The following is a 14755-nucleotide window of genomic DNA, read 5'->3' on the forward strand; positions in this document are numbered from 1 at the left end:
GAAAACAAACGTGTCAGTGACAGCAATAAGGGATTTGAACTAAACTGTCTGGTTTCCTTGCTGCTTGTGGCACATGGCAGCTTGACATGCCATCAATATGTACTATTGATATTTAGCTGTTTTCCAAAGAAAAGGAATGCTGTTCTAACTACAGAGGTCTGTCCTGGAACTCACTCAGGATAGAGACTAGAAGTGAGACAAAGTAAACATATAATGATTTATAGTGATAAAAATTTAAAAATTGAGCAAACATGTTTCTTTTCTTTTTTTTTTGGGAACATAAATGGAAATGAATGTTACCTGCAGTGCCTTAAGATATGTCCCTATTTTCTGTTTTTTTTGGGGTTTTTTTTTTTTTTTGTTTGTTTGTTTTGTTTTGTGTTTTTTTTCATTAATTTCTTCGTTTTCATTGCAGCTGTTATGGAAGCAGGCACATTCCTACCCACTCTTTCATCTCCTCATGGAGATTGACTCTTACATGTTCTCATGTGTGAATCAGACTGCTGTACATGAAGAATTAGAGGATGAAACACGGAGACTTTGTGATGTTAGGCCCTTTCTTCCTGTCCTTAAACTAGTGACAAGGAACTGTGATCCAGGAGAAAAGTTGGATTCCAAAATAGGTGTCCTTATAGGCAAAGGTAATTCCATTTAATTTTTTTTAAATGAGATTAAACTTTGTTGCATATGAGGATCTTAATTGGGCAGGTAGGAGTGAATTAAAAAAAAAAAACTGTTAAAACTTCAGTATTTCCCTTTGTCAAACAAATGCTGATGTAGTTGGAAAGAATTTAAATACTCAACATGAAATACATGCAAGTTATTAAAAGCTGCTTTCTGTATTGCATTTCAGCATTGTATTACTACATCAATCAGGAACAAATTTTATTTTGTAGATAAGTAGAACATATATCTAGTAATTATTATTTTTATTATTATTACTAAGTGAAGAACAGCATAATCCTTGAGAATTGTTATCATAATTAATCTACCAGCAAACTGGATACTCAGAAGGAACTAGAAATTATTATTATTTTATTATACCTGGTGTCCGAGTTGGTTAACAGTGATTCTTGGTTTTGCTCTCAATTGTGACACTGAGTTTCATCAAACAATGAAAAGCTATTTTTAAAGGTTTCACAGTAACTTATTCTTGATGTTATTTCAGAATTTTCAGCTTTTAAATCTACTCTGCTTGGTTATACAATCAAGATTGACAGGGTCATATGAGGTCATACCTCTTGTTTTAAAACAATGAGCCATTGTTAGGTCTCTTATAAAGACTGCAGGTTTTGTTTAGATTTCAGTAGTACACTGTCTGCCTGTTTGTTAGAGCTGACAATGGGAACAGTTTAACCATTCAGACAGATTCGGAGAGATTCACATTCTGTGATTGAATATTTAGAGTATCAGAGCCGTGTGACACCCTGCCTTAAGCAGTCCCTATTCTCTACCTTAGCAGGGAAAAAAAAGGTGTTCCTGTCTGAGCTTCTAAACTTAGTGCTTTGTTCTCAGAAGGTGCTGGGTGCTTTGTGTGATTTGGACAATGTCCTTCAAAGTTCACGAATAAAGATAGGCGCTTGCAGTCCTACACATCCTGAAGTACCAAAAAGGCACAGCTTTCCATTATATCATAGGAACATGGGATGGTTTGGGTTGAAAGGCATCTTTTAAAGGTCATCTCATTCCACCACCCTGCTGTGGGCCGGGACACGTTCAACTGGACCAGGTTGCTCAGAGCCCGTCCAATCTTAACCGTGTCCAGGATGAGGCATCCACCACCTCTCTGGGCAGCTGGTGCCAGTGCATCACCTCCCTCCTTGTAAAAATTTTCTTCTTTACATATGATCTAAATCTGCCCTCTTTCAATTTAAAAAGTCCCCATAGCTTGCTTTTCTCCAGGCTCTCTCAGCCTGTCTCCATTGCAGAGGTGCTCCATCCGTCTGAGCCTCTTTGTGGCGTCCTCTGGGGTCTCTCCAGAAGGTCCCTGTCCCCCTTATGCTGGGGGCCCAGAGCTGGGTGCAGTGCTGCAGGTGGGGTCTCACCAGAGCAGAAGAGAGGGACAGAATCCCCTCCCCTGCCCACGTGCCCTCAGTGCTTGTGGTGCAGCCCAGGGCATGTTTGGCTTTCTGGCCTCTGAGTGCTCATGGCCAGGTCATGTCCAGCTCATCCACCAGCACCTCCAAGTCCTTCTGGGCAGGGCTGCTCCCCATCTGCTCATGCCCCAGCCTGTGTTGGTACTGGGGGTTGCTGTGACCCAGGAGCAGGACCTTGCATTTGGTCTGGTTGTATCTCAGTGGGATTCCCACATGCCCACTTCTTGAGCTTGTCCAGGTTCCTGTGGCTGGCATCCCCTCCTTTGTGTGTGTCACCAGACCACTCAGCTTGGTGTCATCTGCAGCTCTGCTGAGGGTGTCCTCAGTCCCTCTGTCCATGGCTTTAATGAAGCTAGTTACTAACACTGGTGCCAGTACACCCTGAGGGACACTGCTTGTCACTCACGTCACTCACTGGGACCCTGAGATGTTGACTGTGACCCTCTGGAGGTGCCCATCTGACCAATTTCACACCCACTGATCAAATACAAATACCCATCAAATACATCTCTTTCCAATTTAGAGACGAGGACATTATGGGGCCTGTGTCTGAGGCCTTACAGAAGTCCACATAGGTGACATCCACAGCCATCCCTTGTCCACTGATGTCACTCAGCCACAGAAGGTCACCAAGTTGGTCAGGCAGGACTTGCCCTGTGTATTCTTTCTTTATGTGTTTTGGAAAAGGAACTGTACTGATCTTGGATTGGTAGAAATTTCAGACATGTAATTTTGTCTTGAGTAGAGGATTTTATTTTTTGACTTCTAAACAAAATTAAAAAGGATGATGTCATCTTTCTGGGTGATTAGGAAAAAAACCTATAGCTTGAAAGCAATTCTGCTCTGTGGTCTTTATGATAATTTTACTGTGCTTTTTAAAATTTGCACTTGGAGAGGAGGAGGAGAGACTTAATATTTTCCAAACTAACTTGAATTCAGGGTAAGGCTGGATTTTCCACTTCAGAGTACCTAGGAGATACAGTGGTTCTTGTTTAAAATAAACACTCATGCCAGGTTGCATGGGAGTTGTGCAAGTAACTTTGGAAGAACACTGATGTACAGGACAGTGTAGACCCCAGCTCAGCTTTGAGCATCCATTTTGGATGGAATGTCTGAAGGAAACCACCTGTCTCACCTTAACTTAAAGATAGTAACAGTTTAAATGGGATGGGCAGTATTTGTACAGCTGTGTATCCTTCTGCTTCCTTGAATTCTTGCAGGTCTCCATGAGTTCGATGCCTTACAAGATCCTGAAGTGAATGACTTCCGAGCTAAAATGAGGAGGATCAGTGAGGAAAAGATTCAGTCACTTGTGGGTCTCTCCTGGATGGACTGGTTGAAGCACACTTACCCACCAGAGCAGGAGCCTGTTATCCCAGAGAGCTTCCAAGATAAGCTCTACAGTGGAAACCTTGTAGTGGCTGTTCATTTTGACAACTGCCAGGTAGGAATGGTTGTTCATGTTTCTTGAGCTATTCTTGATCCAGGTCTGAATTGGCATGGATTGCTCAAGGATATAAATGAAATAGAACACTTACATTATGGCATTTGCTTTAGAATGCAAATCTTTCACTAGAATCCTTGGATCTTGAAAGAAAGTGAGGATGTAAGCCCACAGTAGAGAATTGAACTTCTAAAGTCTAATTACAGTTCAACTTCTAAAGGCAAAATGTACAGCTTGTATCTTCTATATTACTTCATGTTTGTTTAAATGTAAAACATGGTTCAAAGTTGTCAGGACTTGTTTTGCCAACTGTTCCAGTTTTGCTTCACTTATATTCAGTTTTAAGCTCAGTTCATCAGAGTTTGCTGGGAATTGATTTACACCGTATTCAATGCACTTGTCTCTGTGTGTGACTCACTGAACATCTTTGGGGTTGATCTTCTAATTAGATGGAGAAATAAATTTTTTTAAAAAAGAAGACTCAGTATTCCCTTTACTAGAAATGCACATGGAAAACCAAAACACTGAGACTTAGAGTTGGCTTTTTGTTAAGGCTAGAAAAAACATAGTTTATTTTTAAAATAAAACCCCCTTTAGTTTCTACCAGGAAAACCTGAAATGTTTTAGCCTGAGTTTTTATGATGTTGAAGTTGCTCTGACTCTGCTTGAGTTACTGGCAGCTTCTGTGGCATTCTAAGGTAATTCCCATCACCGTTTTTGTACTCTGTTCTTTTGGATAGCCATGAATGATCAGCATTGGAAACCTTAAAAATCTTACAATTGTGCAAATACATCAGGCTAGATTTGGTGTCCATTTTGACCCAGGTGCAAGAGGCTGATTTTCTAATGATTCAGATGAGTTTAGTTACAAAGCTGAATTACTGTCCTTTTAAACTTTAAAGGCTTAAAATGGTACACACATCTGCCTCTGGAGACACAAATGTAGAGGCGAAATCTAAATTTGGTCGCCAGTAACCCCAGCTGGTGTTGGATGCATAGGTGTTTATGACAAAACCTTTTCCAGTCCTCTTCAGCTTAACAGAGAATTTGTGTTGTCCAGGAGTGAGATTATCTTCAGCCCTTGATTAAATACTGCATCTATATGCCTGTGCTGACAGGATAAAAACAGTGCAGAAGTTCTTGCTGGTGCAGAATGTATTTGCCTGCCACTATAATAGATTAGGCTGCTGACATTTCAAATGTTTCAAATGCTTCTGCTGCCAGCTCTGACCTTCAGAGCTATTAACAGTTCAAATCTGAGCTGCTTTTTAGAGCAGTAAGCTCTGTTCCAGACTTTACTACTTGCACTGAGCACTGGAGTGATCCCAGGGGAGTTAGAGAGGAAGGTGTGGGGACTGTTCTGTCAATTCTTGCAGCTGCAAGATTGAGAGAAGGAAATATTGAAGTAGTTTTTGTCTGGAAGGTGTGGGTGAGCTGTAAGGGCTCTGTGGTTGTCTCTGGAGCAGGAGAGACCGCTCCCCATCTCTGTGACATGTCTGTTAGGATCATCTGGGGAGCAAGGCAGCTGTCAGAGAGCACCAGCTTCCTGTGAAGAAAAAGTGTTATTCCATAACACAGTGGTCTGTTATTCATACCACTGGCAGTTATGGCAGGAGGAGAAAGCCTTTGCACTGTGGCAGCTTTCTGAAAGGGGGAAGCTGTTGTGAACCAGGCAGAAACTGAGAAAACACAGAATTAATTTCGTGTGACTCTGCAGAGTTTGCTTGTTCCATTGGGGCAGCTTGGCTTCTTACCAGTTATTACCTAAATTAAGTATTTATTTCTATAATAAATATACAGTATTTATATAAATAAAGCACAAGTCAAAAGAATCTAAGCAGACAGCACTACACATTTGTCAGTAACTGGGTTTAGGTTGCTCACATCTTCAGAACTGTGTACAAATAAAAAATAAGAAAACATGAAAAAAACAAAACAACAAAACCCCCAGTGCCTCCTGAATCAGCCTTTGCAAATTTACCTGTAAAAAGCATCATGTGGTAGATGAAGGGAGATGAAAGATTTCACAGAAGATCTTGTACTTTAGGAACTGGAAATTAATTTAAACCTCCTTTTTAATTTACAAAAGTGAGTACCTTCTTACCTTTATCATTTTAGAACACATTAAAATTAGAGATACTTTGGAAATAGGTTGATAGGCTCTAAGGGTTTCAATTAAAAACTTTCTTTAAAAAATGCAGTCTTCCCATGTTATGTTCAGAATGCTACAGGTATTGGCCACTACTCCTCTTTTCTGCTCTCCTCCCAATGTGATGATGGTTTTTTACATAAATTGCATTCACAATTTCTTCTACTTTCTTACTTGAAGCTTTTTCTTCTGAGTTCAGTGATATTTAGAAAGAGGATAACTTGCTAGTGGCCAGAAAGATGAAAAATTAACACATCTAGTACTGCTAAATACTTTGAAATGCATCATGATTTATTGTCTCCCTCATTCAACATTCCAAAATACAACCTTCTAGATCAATACATTACTCTAGAAGTCTTTAAATCACTGCTAAATCAAATACAGGCCTATGTTTTTAAAAGTACTTCTGATAATATAAAAGTTTGGGAATTAACATCTTACAGCTTTTAGGGTGTCTATTATTTTGATTGCCCTAAACATACAGGCTTTAACTGTTAATATAGTCTGGATTTAACAAGTATTATTTCTACCTATTTTCCTCTGTGTGTTACAATTTTAGCCTCGTGTGTCTGCCTAAGAGAAGTTTGACCTTCATTATTCCTGCTTGTGTTTTGTTAGGATGTATTTAGTTTCCAGGTGTCCCCTAACATGAATCCCATCAAGCTGAATGAGCTGGCAATCCGAAAACGTTTGACTATCCATGGAAAAGAAGATGAGGAAGTTGATCCTGCTGATTATGTGCTGCAAGTTAGTGGAAGGCTGGAATATGTCTTTGGTGATCACCCATTAATTCAGTTCCAGGTACACAGAGTTTTTTGGAACTTGATGTAACAGGTCCCTGCTGCCTTGGCCAAAAGTGTTTCCTCCCATCCCTCCTATCCCATTACTGAAGAGCAGTACCTCCCTCCTCGTGTCTGCAGCCCCTTGCAGGCGTAAAACACATGAGCACCACTCCCTTTGTATCTCTGTAATGAATTCTTTGTCTCTGTGGTTTGGAAGTTGCTGTAGGAATAGTCTGCTGACTGCTAACAACTGTTTTCCCTGGGCTTTCAGTACATCCGCAGCTGTGTGATGAGCAGGACCCTTCCCCAGCTGACCCTGGTGGAGTGCTGCACCATAAAGAAGATGTGTGAGCAGGAGATGATTGCCATAGAAGCTGCCATAAACCGAAAATCCTCCAACCTTCCTCTTCCTCTGCCACCAAAAAAAACAAGAGCAACAACTGTGAGTTCGTGGGGAGAATGTCTGATAGCCAAAGGGAGCAGTGACTCGTGGGATATAAATCACAGTGCCTGGGGTTTGTGCTGTGACTGCTGTGCTCACCTGGGTCAACTCAGAGCCTCCCGTTGCTTGGGAGATTTACCTCAGAAACATAAATGTGGACAGTCTTTGCTCTGTTACACACTCAGGAGTTATTCATAATGAACAATACATTTTGAATTGTCAGGATGTAGTACATGATGTATGTCCTCACCCCCAGCTCTCTTCCAGCTGAGTTTTTACTTTGTCTCCTCTTGTAGCTATGATAACTAATTTATCTTTGAAGATTTCAAATTTATATTTTAACTGCATTTTTTTTTTAGTTTGCATTTGAATTTTTTTGCTTAAAATGCTTGGCTTACAAAATAGGTCTCAATGTTACAGTGGTGAAGAATGAACTTGTATCTTTGTTTCTCTTCTCAGAGTGTGTGGGATATTTCCATCCCTTTCAAGATTATTCTATTAAAGGGCAATAAACTAAACACAGAAGAAAATGTCAAAGTAAGTAACTGTGTCTGGTATCAAAAGACATTCTGTTCATTGTTTTAATGATTTTCAAGGCTAAGTGAACTCAAAATCATACAGATTTCAGCATTTTTCATGATTCCTAATTGCATTGGCAGTACTGGTCAAAATCTGGCTTTTTTGCTAAAATATTCCTTTATTACCTGAAGTTGGATATGTGCATTGGAACATTGCAGACACTGTGGCAGTATGACGTAAGTGTTCATTGGTATTTGATTTTTTAAAAACATGGTTTCTCTGAAGTGCTGATAGTGGTGTGAAATGAGCTCATTTAAAATAGATTGTCATAAACACCTCACACAGGTAAATTAAATATTAAATGTTTTAAAGTGCAACATGGTATTTTTGTAGTCCTGAATGCATTCTGTATGTCTGAACTTGGACTGTGTGCTTTTATACAATCTGTCTTTTATTTTCTACACATGAGGAACACAAAGAAAGCAAGCTGGAGTATCATTTCCTGTAAAAATATACATGACTGGGCTACTGAGTGCTGTACAGACCACAAGTTGTTAACACGTGGGAATTTATTGCACAGCTACTTTAATGCCTTACACAACACTTGCCTGTGAGGTAGAACAACATTAAACTCTTTTATTTTGTTCAGAAGTCAGTGAATTGTGTAGCCAAGCCTGTAGATAAGGAAAATACCCAGTTAACCATTGATATTTGCTGTTCTCATGCTTTATTCAGGATACTTGATGCATTTTTTTTTCATTCAAAACTTGTTACAACCTCCTTGTAAATTAGAAATCCTGCATTTTGGTCAACACCAAAAATAAGTTTTACATTACAGATAAATGAGCCAAAGTTACATTTTAATACCTGAGGCACTGTGATTGTGACTGCAAAACCAGATGTTTCCCTCTTCTTTGTCTAAACCATTATTTAGCTAGTTCCAATATCTTCTTAACTCTGTTCTGTAGACTCTTTAGTTTTTAAAAGGAAAGATAAAAGAGCTGGTGGAGTCTGGAAGCAACATAGCTATCAGGGTGAATTTTTTCATGCTTAGAAAGGTGACTTTTGGTTAATTTCAGTATGCTTTTAGAGGAAAAACAATCAAAGTATTTTCTAAGCTTGAGAAGAAACAGGAAAAAAACGGGCAGTGCTTTCATATTGGCACCTGTGGGCACCATCTAAATGTTATTTAGTATTTTGAATGCATTTTACTCTTGAAAAATTACAAGTCCTGTGGGTAACCTAGGACAAGAATGAATGCAGTGACCCTGCAAACCTGTGCCTGTTTCCCTGCCTTGTCTGTCTACAGTGTTACAAAACTGTCACTGTTGAAAATGTATTTGTTTTCCAGTCCTGATTCTAAGGCTGTTTAATTCACTGCCATTGTTCCTTTAGCCCCACTGTGCTGTGGATAAGCCAATATTCATCCATTTCTGCTGAACCCACCGCCAAGGTTCACAAATGCAATGTTTGTAGTGGGGAACAAAACATTTGTCAGCTGGGTAGCGCTGCCCTAGTGTGAGCTGGGTTGGGGACATCCACCTAGGGCACAAGTGACCTCACCCAGCAGTCCAACACCCCATTTGCCAAATATGTGGCATTGAAAATGGCTTTTCTTTTGTCTTGGTCTTTGGCCACCCCATCAGTACACACCATTTCATTCATAAAAGGGGCATGTCAGAATGAAAAGAGAAAAAAATTGGGATCCAATCCCTTACATTAACATGATGGAATTAGAGAGGTGAATTTTTTTTTACCCAAAGCCACTATCAAATTTAATATCTCTCTCTTTCCCTTGCAGTGCTCAGCAATAATATGATAGCTTAAAGGGTATGTGGGGAAGGTTGGTTCAGGAGCAGAGGGAACCTGAAACATCAGATCACTTTTACACATTTAGCATTGAGGACTTCTTTTTGGTGTTGACCAAAAGATTACATTTATAGGTTTTTCTCTCTCTGTCTCTCTCTCTCACTGATATTTTGGAAGGCCACCTGAAAGAAGTTGGCACATTTCACTCTGCATTTTTCTGTGTATATATGTTATTGAACAGAAATGTAGAAATGAAACAGAAAAACAAAGAAAGAACAGAAAAACATCTTAGCATTGACCTGTAATGAGTTTAATTTCAGTACCAGTAACTCCAGCTTCTTTGTCTAGTTCTCCTTCTCCTTTTCAGATCCTTATTTACATTGTTCAAGCTACCTGGTTTTGTTTGTTTCTGGGTACAAAGGGCAAAACAATCCCTGGAAATCATGTACATTGTTATTATTACAGGCGACTCCTGTTAGGGTCAGCAGTGTTCCCTCTATACATTTTTAGAAATAATTTAAATTAAAAGGGTTTTTTTCTTAAGCTGATAAACCCAAACAAAAAATTGGTTCTACCTGGAGATCTTAATTTGTATTTAGAAAATTAGTCTTCTTCATTCTGCTTAGTTGTTTGATGAAATTCATATGTGTGTATGTTCTATATATTATTCTATGCAGAATTCTGTAGGTTCTGTGACAAGCTTAAAATATTTTATTTCTTTATGGCAGGTTCATGTTAGGGCTGGTCTTTTCCATGGCACAGAGCTCCTTTGTAAAACAATTGTAAGCACAGAAATATCTGGGAGAAGTGACCATGTTTGGAATGAAGTGCTGGAATTTGAAATCAATGTCTGTGATCTGCCAAGGATGGCAAGGCTCTGCTTTGCTGTTTATGCTGTCATGGATAAGATGAAAACTAAGAAGTCCACCAAGGCAATGAATCCTTCCAAATACCAAACCATTAGGAAAGCAGGAAAAGTGGTAATTATTTCATTTGTTTTCCTTGAGTGACCTCCTAATTATATCAAAATGAACATCCAGAAATCTTTCCTTGTCCTCACTTTAGTGCTCAAGAATGCAAAATGAAAAGATAGTAAAAGCAGTGTATGCATTAAGAGTTGCACATCTTGGTATGAAAACTTTTGATACTTCTCAGTGTTTAATTGCTTTTCTGAGAAGTATCACCATTTGAAAAAAACCCCAAGCCACTCTCTCAATTTAATGTATTTTGCAGTGTTTTCTGTGCAGTAACATTTGCTGGCATCTCAATATAACAATTCTTTCCTTTGGCAGCATTATCCTGTAGCCTGGGTAAATACCATGGTGTTTGATTATAAAGGACACTTGAGGAATGGAGAGCTGGTACTGCACAGCTGGTCATCATTTCCTGGTAAACCTCAGCTTTTCAGATTTGGACTTTGGGTGTGGGGGAGAGTGGGATTCAATAGCAGAATGTTTACTGGATGCATGTTCAGTTCTCTTGTAATAATCTCTTTATACTTGTAATTTTTATGTGGATAAAGACACAACATTTTAATCTCTTTCCTAAAAGTATTGTTTAGCAGGAAAGAGGAAGAGCAAGAAGTAGTGTTCTAAAAGTTTCATCTGTTATGGAAGGAAAACCACATGAAATAGATGCATGATTATATCTGGTCTTACTTGCTTTTAAGATACAGTTTAGATTTTATTTGGCACCTATGCCATGCACCCTAAATTGAATGGATCAGTTGTTAACGTAAGTGATAATATTTGTACCAGCAAAAATTGTGAATTAGAATTTTGTCTTGTTCCCTGATACTGAGATCAGTTAGTGGGAGTGTCTGGAGCCTTGTGTCACTCTGATCCCATCCTGAGGAGCCCTGTCCCTGCCTGGCTGACCTGAAGCTCTGCTCTCCATTTGATCCAGAGGATGTGTCCTGCTTTGCAGAAGCTGCAGATCTCACTGGGATTAGTTTCAGTGTTGGGATAGCTCAGCTTCCCTGGACTATTATGTTTCCTTAAGGAAATCAGTTTCTCATGGGGTGATAATCCAACATTTGGGAATGCAGGAGGCAGTTTATGCTGGAAATACAGAGCATTGCACTAAAAGTGCTGTGCAGTAAAACATGCTCTGTCCATTTTTTAAGGAAGTGATTTCTTACTGCATGCTGGCCTGTAATATTAACTGTTCTATCTGTGTTTCAGATGAACTTGAAGAAATGTTGAATCCCATGGGAACCGTCCAGACCAACCCTTACACTGAAAATGCAACAGCTTTGCACATTAGATTTCAGGAATATTCAAAACAGCCTATTAATTACCCTCCCTTTGATAAGGTAAGGGATGTCCTAAAGAGCAGTCATGAATGCTTATGTGGAAATAGATGTATTTTCTTTCCTTTCAACTCTGCCTTTTCCAGTGAATTGCCCTTTTCCTGCCTTTTAGTCACCGTACTGCAGTTTGTTAAACTTGCACTGCATGGTTGGCAGTGCTTGACTTCAGGGTCTGTTTTGAAGATGTGCACTTTTAAAAGTGGTCTGTACGTGGTCTTTTGAAGGTCAAATGCAAATCAGTTTCCTGTATGAATGGTCTCAAAAAAAGCTAAATTTATCTGCTATTCTGGAAACCTTCAAACTGTTCTTGCCTGTGATCTATAAAGATCAGTTCTCTCTTGATAGAAATGTGTGTTAGCCACTCTTTGGGACACTGCCCTGTGAGCTCAAGTCCTTTAAAGGATAAATGGACTCTTAACACTGTGTGCAAAGGGATTTCTGAAGGTCTGCTCTTGAAGTAAATCCACTGAAGTGGCCCTGCAGTTTTCTACAGATGAATATAAGAATCTGTCTAGAAAGGAAGTGTATATTTGGAATACATATGGTTATTTCTGTAGTGTGAAGGATAGATGGAAAGTTGTTCAGAAACTAGCAAAAAAAGTTGAGACCTGAAAAAAAGTAATGAAATAAGTCTTAAAACAGACTGCTAATGATACATTATAAAAGTCAGGCTTAACTCACATACACATTAGTCTGAATTTTGGTTTGGGGGAAGTCAATACAACCTTGAAAAAATGCTTCTTTTTTTGGAGGACTTTGCACCTTTGAGGGGCATGAACAAAAAGACTGAAATTGCCAAGTTTTATCATCTCGTTCAAAGGCAGATTTGGGATTTAAGGCTTATAAAAATGAGATCAAGTAACAAGATAGGGTTTCTTTTGTTCCAGTTTAGGTTAATAGTGTTTCCCCCTCCTTGTCAGCACAGTACTTTTTCTTTTACTCAAACAGCATTGGAAATGCAGTAAGAGCTAAACCAGTACTGATCAATTGCTGCTTTATTTATGGCTGACCAGTTAATCTTCATAGTGGACATATTTTATCCAGTTTTGGTATTGCTTTATTTGTAATGCTTTAAGGTTTTTGCTCATTACACTTATAGGTATTTAATTTTGACAGAAAAAAAATGATGTACGTATTAGGCTAAGTAAAAGTGTGTCTCTTTAGTAATCACATATTTGTTCTGGCTCTGGTGTTTCTTTTCTTTGTCCCTGCAATACCAAGTTCTCAGGAAGTGAAAACCTTGGGCTGAATGCAGCCAGTAGATTTTACTGGGTGAGACAGAGAGTGTAGTGACATTAAGGCAGGGTCTAATGGTCTTCATCCTGTGACTTTCAGCTTCATTCAACTCAATCTCCTAAAGATTATCTTGGTGAAGGTTCTGTTGAATGAGGAGTGATGTTGCAGCAGCTGGAATTACATCAGCTGAGGATCTGTCTCTCACAATGTTCCAGCTGAGACTTGCTTGCTCTATGGCTGCTTCTCATTTTCCCAGTGTTGTTGCTGGTTTGTGCCAAGAAAACAATGAATCAGATGCCAGATTTTTGTTTTGAGAAACGTAATGTGCAAAAATAGATTAATCTTTTCAATCATATCATTAACCTACTTGCACAGTGAGGAGCTGTTTGGGGCTGATGGAGCAAAAGTGCCTGGACCAGGGGTAAGAAACTTGTCTGAGAGAAGAGCCATGTGTGGGGCTGGTCCATGGCCAGTGCTGCAGGCACATCATGGGACTCAGGGTTCACTCGAACAAAGCTGGACTTGCAAAGACTTTGAAAATTTATTTGCAAACAGAGTAACTCTGCAAAGCACGGGGAGGCAAGATTCAAACATAGAATTAGGACACTGTGGTTTTGTTTATGCATGTTTTCACACACAGTATGTAAATAAGCTTTGTAGCCAAGTAACAGATGTAATACATGATATTAATGAGAGTTTCATACAGAGAAAAGAAATAAAACAAGTTAGGATGCCTTTCTAAGGATTTTAGCTGCTGGGTATTTATGCTCTGATTATTGCAGACTTCTGTTCTTTCTCTTGTTGTCTGAGTAAAGACAGCACAAGTCTTGATGGATCTGTGACTCCCAGACCAGGTGGGGTGCTGTTGTATTCCTGGGTGACAGGAGAGGCAGACTCTCCTGGGAGATGAGATGCTGGAGTTCCTTAGACTTTTTTCTTTTTTTGAGATTTTATTTCATGATTTGTTCCTCGAAGCAGCAGCATCTGACAGCTGTAGACAGACATACCTGGCCAGTTCAGCATTGTAACACCTAGCTTGGTTGCAGTAATGTGCAGAATGCACTTTGAAGAACTGCATTTACTTCTAGACCTGATTCTCCATTATGGGTTATTGTGTGAACCTCAAGAACCAAGTAAAATGTTCAAAAGGAAAAAAAAAATAAAGGAGAAGTGATCCAGATCTAGAGAAGTACCTGGACACACTGACCGAGATCATATGGGCAGTCTAAGAGCATGATGAAAGGACTGGGCTTGTGGATTCTTTCTGGGATTGAGGGCTAGAAGCATGGATCCATGGGCATGGATCCTTGGAAACTGCACAAGTAGAGGTGAGAATGCAAAGGATAACTTTGAGTTGAGGAATTGCTTTGCTGTGGTGAAAAATAAGAAGGAAATGCAGAAACAGAAAGCAAGATGTCATTGGGAAGGCTGTTTAATTTAGGAGTGATGAAAAAGGAAATAATGGAGGTCATCATAAGCACTGCTGTTCCTGATCTCCCTAGTCCTGCAGGTGAGAAAAGAGACACTGCACACAAGGCCATGTTATACCACTGGATATACAAAACTGCCTAAAAGATAGCAACATTTCCTTATCTGCTTCCTTTCTGTAATGCTTATTCTGGCAATGTAGTCAGATTTGGGGTTAAATCTAATGTATTTAAAACCAACTTCTTGCAGATACTTGAAAAGGCAGCTGAGATTGCAAGAAACAGTGACAATGCTGCAATGGCGGTGAGCATCATCTAAAGACTATTTTAAAATTAATTTTCTAGGTTTTTTTGGTTCTTTTGCATCGATCTAGAAATAAATAAGTCAGCTGCTCAAATAGCTCTGTTTTCTTATTCACTTTGATGAACTGCTTTAAAATTCAAATATATATCTGCTTTTTCCAATATATTTTGGACTTGTCTATATTTTGTCAAAAAGCTTTACATACTCTGGATTTGGAAGACAGCTAAGATTTACAT

The 14755-nt window shown here is 39.2% G+C and overlaps 2 protein-coding genes across 5 annotated transcripts in view; both read left to right on the plus strand.

Annotated features, from left to right (window-relative positions):
- The window catches only part of LOC137480244 (vesicle-associated membrane protein 2-like), a 258919-nt gene that overhangs the window by 162791 nt on the left and 81373 nt on the right, over positions 1 to 14755 (plus strand). The window lies entirely within an intron of this gene.
- PIK3CB (phosphatidylinositol-4,5-bisphosphate 3-kinase catalytic subunit beta) overlaps positions 1 to 14755 on the plus strand; it is a 90340-nt gene that overhangs the window by 54255 nt on the left and 21330 nt on the right. For all 4 annotated transcript variants that reach the window (XM_068201301.1, XM_068201303.1, XM_068201302.1 and 1 more), the window contains 9 exons: positions 416 to 641; positions 3317 to 3540; positions 6308 to 6490; positions 6743 to 6913; positions 7373 to 7450; positions 9970 to 10221; positions 10534 to 10630; positions 11425 to 11555; positions 14466 to 14519. In XM_068201301.1, the coding sequence (XP_068057402.1) occupies positions 416 to 641; positions 3317 to 3540; positions 6308 to 6490; positions 6743 to 6913; positions 7373 to 7450; positions 9970 to 10221; positions 10534 to 10630; positions 11425 to 11555; positions 14466 to 14519 (1416 nt within the window). The remainder of the gene's footprint in view (positions 1 to 415; positions 642 to 3316; positions 3541 to 6307; positions 6491 to 6742; positions 6914 to 7372; positions 7451 to 9969; positions 10222 to 10533; positions 10631 to 11424; positions 11556 to 14465; positions 14520 to 14755) is intronic.

Source organism: Anomalospiza imberbis, chromosome 10 (assembly GCF_031753505.1).
Source record: "Anomalospiza imberbis isolate Cuckoo-Finch-1a 21T00152 chromosome 10, ASM3175350v1, whole genome shotgun sequence".
Taxonomy (NCBI): Eukaryota; Metazoa; Chordata; class Aves; order Passeriformes; family Viduidae; genus Anomalospiza; species Anomalospiza imberbis.